This window comes from Lissotriton vulgaris, chromosome 2_1 (assembly GCF_964263255.1).
Source record: "Lissotriton vulgaris chromosome 2_1, aLisVul1.2, whole genome shotgun sequence".
Lineage (NCBI taxonomy): Eukaryota > Metazoa > Chordata > Amphibia > Caudata > Salamandridae > Lissotriton > Lissotriton vulgaris.
Genome location: NC_141687.1, coordinates 873,974,252 through 873,988,625, shown reverse-complemented (window position 1 = coordinate 873,988,625; position 14,374 = coordinate 873,974,252). Strand labels below are relative to the sequence as shown.

General features: G+C 47.2%; 1 protein-coding gene across 1 annotated transcript in view; it reads right to left on the bottom strand.

Moving 5' to 3' along the window:
* Positions 1-14,374, bottom strand: part of B4GALNT4 (beta-1,4-N-acetyl-galactosaminyltransferase 4) — a 910,917-nt gene that overhangs the window by 350,832 nt on the left and 545,711 nt on the right. The window contains exon 6 of the mRNA XM_086956391.1: positions 7,244-7,344. Within this exon, the coding sequence (XP_086812517.1) occupies positions 7,244-7,344 (101 nt within the window). The remainder of the gene's footprint in view (positions 1-7,243; positions 7,345-14,374) is intronic.

Below are 14,374 nucleotides of genomic sequence, written 5' to 3'. Positions count from 1 at the left end.
TTCAGGAATTGCGACCACAGGATCAGGGTCTGATGCCTTATCCAACCAAGTTTCTGTCATAAACAGTATGTCAATGTTTCTATCAGTGAATATATCGACTATCTCCTGTGTATGTTTGCCCAATGAGCGGACATTAATAAGAGCTAGTTTTAGGCTAGAACAATTCTTATCAGTGATCTCGTTTGTTTTTGCGACAGGCTGAGAGTGGGGCAACGTTGCCATACAGTGAGGGCAGTTGATTACCTGTTTGGTCAATAAGCCCTCAGGTTCCTTCAAAATGCAGTTGTTACCAGGGCCATGGCGCAGCCGCATTAATTCCGATCTAGTATAAACAGTATAAGCCTGTATGGCTGGTGTTCCAGGGGTCTTGGCCCTGGGCCCGGTCCCATCGTGGACGGGCGCAGACGGGCTTGCCTTTGGCGCGCCTTCGGCGCGCCCGCTGCGCGGTCCGGAATTATGGGTCATAATATAGGACAGAGCAAGGGGGGGTGAGAGGCAGCCAACAGCTAGAGCGCTGCCCTCGGCGTACCTCCAAGATGCGTCCACCCCGGTCTCCTACCGAGTCAGCACCTAGTCGGCTGCGCGGGGAGCAGGTTCGAGGCTGCAGGTAAGATCCCCACCGAGGCTGCAGTGAGCTTGTTAAAACAATTGTGCAGATTTTAAAAGCAGTTGAAAACAATGTTCAACTAACACAGTTCTAAAAATCTAAGCCCCCGGCTTTCCGCCTCAGGGGAAGTATAGAAATGAATCTAAGCGCCGAATGGAAAGCGCGGTTTAAAAAATCCGGGGGGGGGGGGGGGGGAGGAGGCAATTTGTTTATGTGTTGGTTTTGAAAATAGCTAAATTAATAGCTTTGTCATTTACAATGCCAATAGTTATAACTTTCGCAAATGTGACACCTATAGCATTTGTAATGCAACATGTTTTGCATTTACGTGACTTAGGTGTATTGATATTACAAATAACAATGGCTTTTAATTTTTTTAAATAAATAATACTTAAATAAAAGTGATTGTAATTTATAATGGCAATAGCTTAAACTTTTGTAAATAACTTTTGTAAATATTATGTTCAGTGTATTTTATTGTGACGAAAATGCAAGAACAGAAGTGAAATATTAACATCTTTTTGTGACATTTGTAATAAACCTTGAAACATTGAGAGAACATATTTGAACCAGTTGTTGTTGAATGGTTGCACAGATTGATGCTGTGATGGTGCGGAGTGATGTTGTGGTGGCGAAGAGTGATGTTGTGGTGGCGAAGAGTGATGTTGTGGTGGCAAAGAGTGATGTTGTGGTGGCAAAGAGTGATGTTGTGGTGGCAAAGAGTGATGTTGTGGTGGCGAAGAGTGATGTTGTGGTGGCGAAGAGTGATGTTGTGGTGGCGAAGAGTGATGTTGTGGTGGCGAAGAGTGATGTTGTGGTGGCGAAGAGTGATGTTGTGGTGGCGAAGAGTGATGTTGTGGTGGCGAAGAGTGATGTTGTTGTGGCGAAGAGTGATGTTGTGGTGGCGAAGAGTGATGTTGTGGTGGCGAAGAGTGATGTTGTGGTGGCGAAGAGTGATGTTGTGGTGGCGAAGAGTGATGTTGTGGTGGCGAAGAGTGATGTTGTGGTGGCGAAGAGTGATGTTGTGGTGGCGAAGAGTGATGTTGTGGTGGCGAAGAGTGATGCTGTGGTGACGAAGAGTGATGCTGTGGTGCTAGAGTGATGCTGTGGTGCCAGAGTGATGCTGTGGTGCTAGAGTGATGCTGTGGTGCCAGAGTGATGCTGTGGTGCCAGAGTGATGCTGTGGTGCCAGAGTGATGCTGTGGTGCCAGAGTGATGCTGTGGTGCCAGAGTGATGCTGTGGTGCCAGAGTGATGCTGTGGTGCCAGAGTGATGCTGTGGTGCCAGAGTGATGCTGTGGTGCCAGAGTGATGCTGTGGTGCCAGAGTGATGCTGTGGTGCCAGAGTGATGCTGTGGTGCCAGAGTGATGCTGTGGTGCCAGAGTGATGCTGTGGTGCCAGAGTGATGCTGTGGTGCCAGAGTGATGCTGTGGTGCCAGAGTGATGCTGTGGTGCCAGAGTGATACTTTTGGAGGCCCCGAGTGATGCTGTGGAGGCCCCGAGTGATGCTGTGGAGGCCCCGAGTGATGCTGTGGAGGCCCCGAGTGATGCTGTGGAGGCCCCGAGTGATGCTGTGGAGGCCCCGAGTGATGCTGTGGAGGCCCCGAGTGATGCTGTGGAGGCCCCGAGTGATGCTGTGGAGGCCCCGAGTGATGCTGTGGAGGCCCCGAGTGATGCTGTGGAGGCCCGAGTGATGCTGTGGAGGCCCCGCCCGAGTGATGTGGTGGTGCTGAGTGGTGCTGTGGTGGTGCTGAGTGATGCTGTGGTGGTGCTGAGTGATGCTGTGGTGGTGCTGAGTGATGCTGTGGTGGTGCTGAGTGATGCTGTGGTGGTGCTGAGTGGTGCTGTGGTGGTGCTGCTGAGTGGTGCTGTGGTGGTGCTGACTGATGCTGTGGTGGTGCTGAGTGATGCTGTGGTGGTGCTGAGTGATGCTGTGGTGGTGCTGTGGTGGTGCTGAGTGATGCTGTGGTGGTGCTGAGTGATGCTGTGGTGGTGCTGAGTGATGCTGTGGTGGTGCTGAGTGATGCTGTGGTGGTGCTGAGTGATGCTGTGGTGGTGCTGAGTGATGCTGTGGTGCTGCTGAGTGGTGCTGTGGTGCTGCTGAGTGGTGGTGCTGCGTGATAATGTGGTGGTGCTGCGTGATGCTGGGGTAGCGCTGAGTGATGATGTGGTGGTGCTGAGTGATGCTGGAGTGGCGCTGAGTGATGCTGTGGTGGTGCTGAGTGATGCTGTGGTGGTGCTGAGTGTTGCTTAGTGGTGCTGAGTGATGCTGGGGTGGTGTTGAGTGATGCTGGGGTGGCGCTGAGTGATGCTGGGGTGGCGCCGAGTGATGCTGGGGTGGTGCTGAGTGATGCTGGGGTGGTGCTGAGTGATGCTGGGGTGGTGCTGAGTGATGCTGGGGTGGTGCTGAGTGATGCTGGGGTGGTGCTGAGTGATGCTGGGGTGGTGCTGAGTGATGCTGGGGTGGTGCTGAGTGATGCTGGGGTGGTTCTGAGTGATGCTGGGGTGGTGCTGAGTGATGCTGGGGTGGTGCTGAGTGATGCTGTGGTGGTGCTGAGTGATGCTGTGGTGGTGCTGAGTGATAATGTGGTGGTGCTGAGTGATAATGTGGTGGTGCTGAGTGACAATGTGGTGGTGCTGAGTGACAATGTGGTGGTGCTGGGTGATGCTGTGGAGGTGCTGAGTGGTGCTGTGGTTGTGCTGAGTGGTGCTGTGGTGGTGCTGAGTGGTGCTGAGTGATAATGTGGTGGCGCTGAGTGATGCTGGGGTAGCGCTGAGTGATGTGGTGATGCTAAGTGGTGCTGTGGTGGTGCTGAGTGATGCTGGGGTGGCGCTGAGTGGTGCTGTGGTGGTGCTGAGTGGTGCTGAGTGATGCTGGGTGGCACTGAGTGATGCTGTGGTGGTGCTGAGTGGTGCTGTGGTGGTGCTGAATGATGCTGGGGTGGTGCTGAGTGATGCTGGGGGTGGTGCTGAGTGATGCTGGGGTGGTGCTGAGTGATGCTGGGGTGGTGCTGAGTGATGCTGGGGTGGCGCGGAGTGGTGCTGAGTGGTGCTGTGATGGCGCTGAGTGTTGCTGTGGTGGTGCTGTGGTGGTGCTGAGTGATGCTAGGGTGGCGCTGAGTGGTGCTGTGGTGGCGCTGAGTGGTTCTGTGGTGGCGCTGAGTGGTTCTGGGGTGGCGCTGAGTGATGCTGGGGTGGCGCTGAGTGGTGCTGTGGTGGTGCTGAGTGATAATGTGGTGGCGCTGAGTGATGCTGGGGTAGCGCTGAGTGATGCTGGGGTGGCGCTGAGTGGTGCTGTGGTGGTGCTGAGTGATAATGTGGTGGCGCTGAGTGATGCTGGGGTAGCGCTGAGTGATGATCTGGTGATGCTGAGTGGTGCTGTGGTGGTGCTGAGTGATGCTGGGGTGGCGCTGAGTGGTGCTGTGGTGGCGCTGAGTGGTGCTGTGGTGGCGCTGAGTGATGCTGGGGTGGCGCTGAGTGATGCTGGGGTCGCGCTGAGTGATGCTGGGGTGGTGCTGAGTGATGCTGGGGTGGTGCTGAGTGATGCTGTGGTGGCGCTGAGTGATGCTGGGGTGGTGCTGAGTGGTGCTGTGGTGGTGCTGAGTGATGCTGTGGTGATGCTGTGGTGGTGCTGAGTGATGCTGTGGTGGTGCTGAGTGATGCCGGGGTGGTGCTGAGTGATGCTAGGGTGGCGCTGAGTGGGGCTGTGGTGGCCCTTGCCCATTCAATAGAAGGTATCTCTGCCAAGACTGTACATGATAATTTGTTATCAAAAAGATTGGCAAGTGAAAGCCGAATACATTTAACATACTTAACTACATTTCTTGGCACCAGCATGCATGGCATGGACTCAAAAAAATGTTGAGGGAGCAGAAGCATACTGAACTGACAGCACCAGTCGCATAGGGCATTACTACCAGCCGGCCAAAAAACAGGAATAAAAACATGCGTGCAAGCAGCTTTTCTCAGAGGTCGATCGCTCATGTTACAGCCACAAAGTAAGTGTAAACAAAGGGAGGGGGATCAGCAGCGCCACAAGGGCTGGACTGGAGGGGAGAAAAAAGGCCAACACACAGGAGGAGGCAGCATCAGCTGCAGGCTGAGGAGTGGGAACATGGGCTTTACTTGTGTTACGGACACAAAACAATAACCAGTATAAGCAAGGGGAGTGGGATGAGCAGTGCCGTGTGGGCTGGGCTGCAGGGGAGAACAAGCATGCGCATGAAAGCTTTGGGGGTGGCGGGGCAGGAGCGCATTGGCGTGGGCGTAGCAGCCTTTGATGTGCGAGCGAGTGGGAGGGAACGACCATATGGGGTGATTGGGAAGTGAGGCCGAGCACATGTATGCGATATTGCTCCGGATTGCCAAACTGCCAGTGCTAACGCCGAAAAAGAATGTTGCCGAACTCAAATAGGGCGCCGATTTACAGTGGTGAAGATATAACACAAGTACTGCTACATTTGTATGAAATTAGCCGAAATTCATTTACCTGTCAAGAGTTTTACGTTTCTTTGCTACTTTAAACCCTATTTGTTCCAGAACAATGTACCCAAGCTCTGCACTCTAGCCGTAATACAATTATACAAATGCGTTTAAAACGGCTATATTCCTGCATAAACTACGGGTTTGTCTTCAATTGCAACACAAAAAGGCCCTCAGTGAAACACGACAATGTGATAGACTTGCTCTGCAGCTCTTTAACCGCATCATTGCTACGGCTATTTCCCGTGCTGTGCTGCAATTTTAAAAATCCCTTGTTATGTGACAAGGTCAACTCGTCAAACGCACAGCGCAGGTAACACCCATGACGAGTTGACCTTGTCACAAGCATCGAAGGGGTTAAGCACCAGTCATTTTATTACAGGACTGACCGGAGGGGGATCGAAGACAGCAATTCGGAATCAGGTCCTTAGAGATTCACAAGCATTTCAAAGCATGTGTGAAAGAGTAAAATGTTCCTACTTGCTGTGCGCAACTCTAACGGTCTGCCAGCAGTGCGGCTTTCACTCAGCCGGGGACTTCAGAGGACGCCCCCATTACTTTATACAATGGAGGTTCAAAAACAGAATACAAGACATGACAGGGAGTTTAGGCCTGAAGGCGCCAGCTCAAACCTAAAGCGTGGCACTTGGGGGGCGGGATGAGGAGCTGCAATCCAAGCCATCATTTTCTAGTGCCTGAAATCTGTAGTTTTGGATAACCAGCTGAAGTTTGCAGACATCAGCGCCTGTGTTATTCTGAAAGTAGGCACCAGTGGTGTTGAAAGCGTATGCTGGGGGCGGAGAGGGAGGCAGAGCATATTTACCATATGAAATGGGCTCAAAGTAACCAAATATTTTTGTGCAAAAATGTTAATGTATTCCATAAAATAAAAAATACCTGATATGCATGCAAAACTCATCTATGTGTGCATTTTTTTGTTTAATCACGTTTTGACCCACGCCTCGGGGAGGTTCATGGATCCTTCCACTTCCTCCGACCCCTCGTCCATAGCCGGGATGCAAGCTTGAAAGTGGCGAAGGTGGGTGTTGGGAAGCTGCAGGAGCACTGACTGCAACTAGAGGAGAGGTAGCACCATGTGTGCTGCGGAGGTGGAGGCCAATGAGCACTGCCCCAATATGGAGGAAATAAAACGCAAACATGATGCGGACACCACGTCCGGTAAAATGAAAAAAAGCTACATGAAGAGCATGGATGAGGTAGGGAGGGGGAACAATGGCTGAAGCGTGAGCAGATTTGTTTAATTAACACAGCACCCGCTTCGCGCGGCGTCCGTGCAGCGGGGAGTGGTGGAACGGAGCATATTTAAAAGTTATAGCGAGACGCCCATTAAGCAGGCACCGCACTGAGTTACTAAAACATGACAGAGGCAAAGAGTTTGGCAAGCTGTGCATACCCACGCGGCCACCGTTGTTACATAAATAAAAGTAAACAATGGTGGAGCGGAGCATATTTAAAAGTTATAGCACGACGCCCATTAAGCAGGCACCGCACTGAGTTACTAAAACATGACAGAGGCAAAGAGTTTGGCAAGCTGTGCATACCCACGCGGCCACCATTGTTACATAAATAAAAGTAAACAATTAGTAAAAAAAATTAAAAATAAAAGTTTTGATGTGAGCCGCAAATATAACAATTTACCGCAGCTCCTGCTTGGGAGCTGCTTTCACAATGCGGCGGCCGTGAAAGTGAAAGCAATTAGCGTGGAGGAGAAGTGAGGCCGAGCGCGCACTGCGCACGCTAGGGAAGCAACAGATGCCTGTGGGAGGGAGGCTGATGGCTTTTATGTGGACGCGCTTTCCGCTCGAGTAATCAACAGGCACTGTCTAAAATCCACGATGGTTTCAGAGCTTGGATGGCCCACTATACTCTCGTCTATTTATTCCTTGCGGAATAGAATAGACAAGACCTAAAAAGGGTGAAAAGGCCCTCGCCCTCGCCCTCTGCCAATCTACTGTGCCTTGGCTAAGCATTCAATAAGAGCATGGTCTTCTCTGCTCATTTCAGATTGTGAATGTTCCAAGCAGTATAACAAAGTGCTGAACCTTTGGTGCTCCAACCAATCAGGAGCCTGCATTTACGAGTGTACATTTTTTTCAATGGTACATGTATGTTTTGTTCAATCTCTTAATGTACCTTTCCCACGTATGCCAGGAGCCGGATGTTGGCCGGGCTTTCATCTGTGCTGAGCCAGAACTCGGAGTTGTCATCTGAAGCGACTGCGAACTGGAAGTCCCCTGGAAAGAGAAACAGCCATTTCTGAGTATGCGTGTTAAGGTGAATTCCTGGAACACTTAAGCTGGTGAGAAAGAGATGGAGAGCACGGGATCACTGCACAATACCCTTGTCTGTTTGAAAAAAAAGACTTTTCGCAGCAAAGTCTTACACCAATTTATAAGGGAACGGCGAGAACAGATGGTCACAACTCACATACAGTATCTGAGGAAGAATGTATGCAAACATCCTAAAAGGGCATCAGAGACGCAACGGGATAATAAGACAAACTGTGAGGATACAGACACGTGCAGGTACATATGAAATATTCACGGAGGACAATAAATGCATATAAATACAAAGGGGCCTTCGAGAAACTGACTACCTCCAATTCACTGACTGCTGTCTATAGCTATGCAATAACATTGCGGCCCTTTAAATTCGGGGAAATGTGTCGTCCGTGTTTCTGAAGGAGGCCATATTGGTATGGAGAATGGGAAACCTTGGTTGAGAGCCTATCCCTCATTACGCTTCCCTAGAGGAGGATAGTGACCAACAGGCATGAATGTGGTCCCCAAGCTCCAAATAAAAACAACGGTTCTCATGTAATGATGGCCAATGTCTTCATGTCAGTCGTTTTTTATGCTTTTTGGGTCCAGCACGTAGTACATCCAAACCAAATTTCTACATTCACCGGGGAGCGAGCTGGGGTCAGGGGAGGGGCAAGTTCCACTGTCTAGCTTAGAGCCTGGCTTAGGCTGATCCACCTCATTTAGAATGTAATACATCAAGGCCTACATATTGAATCTCCTGAGAAAACTGTATCAGTGTCCTCGAGGTCAATGCATTTATGACACAGCCCTGGGAAAGTAAGCCATTACCCGGCATACAGAGAAATCAATACTTCCTGGAATTGGCTCGGGTCCAGAGGCGGCTCCTCTACACGGTTTTACAAATAGCATCTGGCAGGGTTACATTTCTTTCACACGCTGGATTTGACTGCTCTTTGACCTGCTGTTGTTGAGACTGGTTTACAAGATAAATCAGTTTCCATAACTTGTCAGCAGTCTTTTGACACTCTTGATTTGCGTATCTATCTGCCTATAAAGAAGTTGCTCCTTGTTTATTTGTATTAAAGGGAGTCTATTGTGTCCTTTACTTCCTGGTGTAACTTTGCGGCTCTCTTAAACTGTGAGCAGCTCATTAAAAACAAAAAAACACTTCCCAAAAAAAAGAAGTTTGAGGCAGTGAGTAAAATGTCCTACATCCAGATCCTCCTCCCTTGTGAGAGCAATCTCTGAAAAATGTTATGGAGGGAACCAAGCTTTTAAGATAATTCCCATGGGTCACTATCTTTTTCTGGTCACCATCATTTAATGTTTCTGCCTTTCTGTGGGATATCTTTTTGTACAAGCAGATGCTCCACCCTCCCCGAGATCTCATTAAGGAGCCACGTGCTCATAAGGGCAGCGTGATATCTCGCCCCATGGTCATGCAAGGCTACAATGTCTTTGATGTTTGCGTTTCGGCTGCAACAGAGGTCACGATCTTCAGAAGAAAACCGTTGACAGCCGACAACAGCAACCGTGCTGGCAGCATAGCTGCTTCTCCGAAGGGCTGAATTAAATAATATTGAACAACTTCGATCCAGAGAAGCTAACACTTGGTTGGGGAAAGGAGAGGGAGAAGTAGTTACCCCCTGTAAATCACGAGCACTGTAATGGGCCATTCATTGACGCACAAATACTCATGAAGACATTTATTTACTGATGAGTCAGTCATACAGGGTATGAGGTGGATGGTTTTGAAGTCACTGGAAACCCTCACTATTGGGAAGTCTTTGTAAGACTAAGGGTCCTAGGCGAGGGAAGAAGAGGGCACACTACATGGACTTTTAATAATGATTTTTGTTTGCAGTTTTATATTGTACAAACCTAGTGTGGGGGCAATACCTTCTCACCCGCATACCTCGTCCCATTCCTTACTACGGAGGTGTAGAGAAGCGGAATCCACCAAAAACCACCCCTTCACAGAGTCCTTTCTTTGTTTCTATTGCAGCTCTAAGGACCAACCCTTTAACTATTGAAGGAGAGTACATATCCCCAGATCTTCCTGTTTATTTTAGAATATGGTATAACAAATGTATGATTTTGTCTGTGATTAATCCTTAGATATTGTTAGGATTCTAAAAATAGAGAGAAAGGGCCTCTAGATAAGGGAAGAGAGAGAATGTGTTTTTTTTCCCATTTACATGAGGCGATGAAGTAGAAGCATTCTCCTCGAAACCAAAGGAAACATCATGATAGTCCCAGGAGATCATCCTCTCATCCTCTCAGACAGACAAGGATTTAGCCAGCTCCTTGTCAGGAAGACAGTTGCTGGGGAGATATAGTTCAGCCAATTTCACAAACAAGTCCTGGTCCCCTGCAGTATGAGGCTCTTTAGAGATGTCTTATACATCTTCTACATTGATTTCTTCTTCTTTGTCTTCACCAAGCTATGATGATGAGTACGTTTGTGGAACTTGATATGCCCTTGGGCATATCAAGCCAGAAGGAATCACATGGTCCGATCTCATATTTATACAACTGTCTGTGGAACCATTCCCATTCGACAAGCGGGGAATGGTTCAGACAGTTCAATAAGCCAGCAATCCCAAAATATCCTATAAAATTGGCTATTCCTGGGCTGCTTAGGAGGGAAGGGAAGGACCCTGAAACAATGTTTGTTCCAAGATTTATGGGGAGATTATATACTCTAAGAGCGAATGGAACTCCCCCGCAAAGTAGTAACTGATCCCTTCTTAGCCAACTTGACAGGCCAGACAGGAATAGTTTTGATGATATGGTGATCAATGATCTGGTAGGTAAGAAAGTAGAAGTGTCTTTAAAATAGCATAATCTGGTCTCAATTTGGCCATGAGAGCAGGAGTTCATCCTGTATACATGTGTCAGTCTTTGGTGAAATATTTTAAATCCAAGTCAAGTCAAGTCAAAAAGCTTTATTTCGATAAAATTTCATTATCATAAAAGCAAGTTAAAAAAGAATTGGTAGTTAATAAAATTAGTAGCACATATCCAGTTAATAACAAAAAGTATGACATTTACTAAAATTAATATTGTTTAAAAAGAAATTAAACAGAGTATTTAAGCTTTCTGGCTCGAATAGCCCAAGCCCAGAATAAAAATTTGGCTAGGGCACAGGCATAGGGTACATAGCTGCCCGAAACAAGTATCCTAATTGCCACATCATGGCTCCTGGTTCCCAGTTGCCGGCACAAGTTCTTCAGCCACGCCCTTCTTGGATTGGCATATTCCTTGCAGACAAATAGGAAATGGGCTAATGTCTCTGGGTGGGCTAAACATGATGGACACAAGTCAGTTTTGTCTGTACAGGATTTCCATGTTTTGGTAAAAGTATTCAATGGCAAAGTACCCGTTCTAAATTTAATATACAAAGACCGAGCAAACGGTTTCCCGATTATGTCTAGGTAGGGTTCTCGCCTGGGACAGTCTTTAAACACCAAAAAATCCTCTGTAAGCTTGCCAATGGATGTGCTAGAATGCCTTTGGGAGCAAATCCAATCCCGATAAAGGTTTTTAAGTACTTGTTTTGGAGGAGAGGTTCTGCTTGACCAGGAATAGTTTTGATGATATGGTGATCAATGATCTGGTAGGTAAGAAAGTAGAAGTGTCTTTAAAATAGCATAATCTGGTCTCAATTTGGCCATGAGAGCAGGAGTTCATCCTGTATACATGTGTCAGTCTTTGGTGAAATATTTTAAATCCTTGCATGGTGCAATCCTGAAGGGTGGAGATGTAGCCCAGCTATTACAGCAATGGAAGCCCAAGCAAAGTTCCTTTCAGAGATAACTTTTGACAACCTTAAAGCCTCAGCAGTGGCAACAAGTGGTATGGTTGCAACCAGGAAGCAGCTTTATCTGAGGGGTTGAAATGTGGAAGCATTCCAGAAGTCCTGTCTTTTGAGGATGCTTTTTGATCCATCTTTAAATATGTCCCCTTTTCAGTCAAGGCACCAAACAGTGGTAAAGGGGAACATAAAGGAAGCCAGAAGAAACTGTCCTGACCATTTCGAGTAGCAAAGCTCATCAATGAAAGTGGAGAACCGTCTATCTCTGTTTATTGGGAATGGAGGAATTATGTAAAAGACAGTTGGGTGAGTCAACTGGGATTCTCAGGGGTACTCATTGGACTTTTAAATGATTCCTCCAGAATGAAGATTTCTTCCCTCATCTGTTCCAAGAAATCTCGACAAATGAGTTTTGGAGAATGTGATAATTGCTGCTAGACTAAAATGCAACTGCTCGAGCCCCAGTTGAGAAAAGGAAGAAGGTTTGCTACTGCACAGTCTTCCTGGTAAAGAAATCCTCAGACCAGCACAGACTAGTTTGTGATTTTGGGGTCCAACTCACAACACTGTACTTCAAAATGAACACTTTACATCAAGTTACAGAAAGATTATCAGAAGTACCTGGGTTTTGCAGTTGGAGAGTTACATTGGCAGTTTCAAGTCCTTCCTTGTAGGCATTCCTGAGAGTCTCCATCAAAGGAGGAGAATATTCAAGTCCTTCTACATTTAGATGACCCGGTGACTGTATCTCAAACACAAGCCCAAGCCTTGCAAGAAATACAGAGAGCTGTTCAGATACATTTTCAAAAGTCACATACGTAACCAACCCAGAAGGTTGAACATATAGAAGCTTAGTTCCAGACAAAAGAAAGGAAGAGTGCCCCTTCCTATTTCGAGGAGAAGAACATTGTGAGAGATGTTAGGACATCTATTTCTAAAGGAGCAGGCCCCAGCCAGGATTCAGATCCAAGTCCAAGGAGGCATGGTATGCAATTCTCCTTATTTACATGATTGAAAGTTCTAGGCTTCACAAAAACCTCCTCATAGAAATTATGTTTTTTTACCAGCATCATGCCCCTTGTGGGTCCCTTGGGCGAGAATACACCTGGAACTGCTGGTACTCTGTTTTCTTTGGCAATGGTCTTTCATCTCTCCAAATTTGACACCATGATTCCAGTACCACAGAGTGATGGAGGTGACAGTCAGGGTCTACGAAGATAGGAGTGCTACTGAATCCTCCTCCAGAGATAGCTGTAACAAGTTAATACTGGCAGGTTGGGGTGGAGGGGAGTCTTTGGCTCCAAAACAGCTCAAAGTCAGTTGGTCATATAGGTGGGCGGTCATTCATCCAACTGGTGGGAACTCATGGCAGTGTGGAAGGGACATTCTAGGGTTCACAGTACGAATACGGACAGACAATGCTGTAACAATGCCATAAGTTAATTATCAATTTGGCACCAGGATTCATTCCACCATCAGTTTGATTCAGATGATTCTGGCATACGCGTAAAAGAATATGAGATCCCTCAGGATGGTCCGCCTTCTGGGGAAACACAATGTGAAGGCAGATTCATTAAGCAGAATATTCCCATCATGACAGAAACTCAGGCTGTAACCACATATATTTTAGGAGATATGCAGAAGGTTTGGTCATCCCGAGGTGAAACGGTTTGCAGATTGTCACAATAACCTACCAATTTCATTCCAGGATCCCTGTGCAATGCGAGTAGATGCATTTGCATGTATATGGTTCAAGTTCCTGATGTATTCCTTTCCCCATATTGTTCTCTTGTCTCGCTTTATTTCCAAGGTCCAGAGGGAGGAGGTGTAGATAATATTGATTAATCGATTTTTTCCAAGAAGACAGTGGTTTTGGTTTTTTAGGAAAGGTTCATAGGCAACATATGGTTCCTGCTTCTGGTGCAGCATCTGAGACTGAGGGTCTGGAAGTTGAAAGGGAAAGGCTTACAAAGTCACCTCTCTCTTTCAGCTTCAAATCTATTCAGGCTTCTATGAGAGAGTCCAAGAAGAAGGATCAAAATCATCACAAGCAGTTCTTTTAGTAAATGGTATTAGGGAAATCAGAGCTCTCCGTACATTGTGTTCCAGAGAGTATTCTTCACTTCCTTCAAGTGGGGTTTGACAAAGGTTAGTCTTTTTCAAAACTTGAAGTTACAAAGGGAACAATTAAGGCTTTGAAATTCCCTGGTATTCCCTCTCAGTTATTGAAGGTTGGGTAGTCAGGTTATTTAAAAAATTGAGGTTTTAAGATAGAATGAAAAGTTAATTTCCAGCATGGGACTTGTTAGAAGTTGGCCTGGCATATGCTGTCCACTATTCTAGTGGGCACCTTGCACCAGTCCAAACGACCCTTATTGATGGTAGGTTTAAGCCAACCTTTATAGAAAGCTATCCTAGTGGTAGCTGTGGAGAGCAGCCTTCAGGCTAAGTATTGAAGGAATGTAAAGCAGCTTGTTTTACCAGTATATAATCTCATGAATAGCCAAATGAAAAGAGAACCACACCAGATATATATAAAATATATGTATTTATTCTAAACACACCCCTCTAGTCTCTTTATGAGGCTACAGGCAAAAGTACTTACAGAAAACTTAAGTAGCACACAGTAAATTAGCACAGTATTCGTTTTGCCCTAGGGGCCTCACAAACCATATACTAAGAAAGTGGTATAAGTACCGCTGTGAACATAGAGACAAGGCCTAGGGCCTGTAGAACCGTGGGGAAAACAGGGACCACCTAAGCTAGGGACACAGGAGACCCACGGGGGACGCATGCAGAGTCTAAACACAGCCACAAATCACTATTGACTTCTAAGTAGAAAGTCGCAATTAGATTTTTAAAGAATAAGGACACTTAAGAGTGGACTAGGAACAAACCCCTTAAGTACTGGACAGTTTGAGAGTCCAGACCCACGGGAGCACCGAAATACTTGTGTTACCTCACCCATGGAACCCAGGTGCATTGGTGTCTTTTCGTGGCGGGTTATGTCGCGTTTCCTAAGGAGAGCTGCAAAGAAGTGCTGCAGGCGACCAGATGAAAAGTGTCCGGATGGATCCAAGGGTGGATCGGAGTTCTGAAGAACCTGAAAGCAGAGGGTACAGAGTCTGGGTCACTTGCCAGTGACCAGGGAGGCGACAAGAAGATGCCAGCCGATGTCGGGTG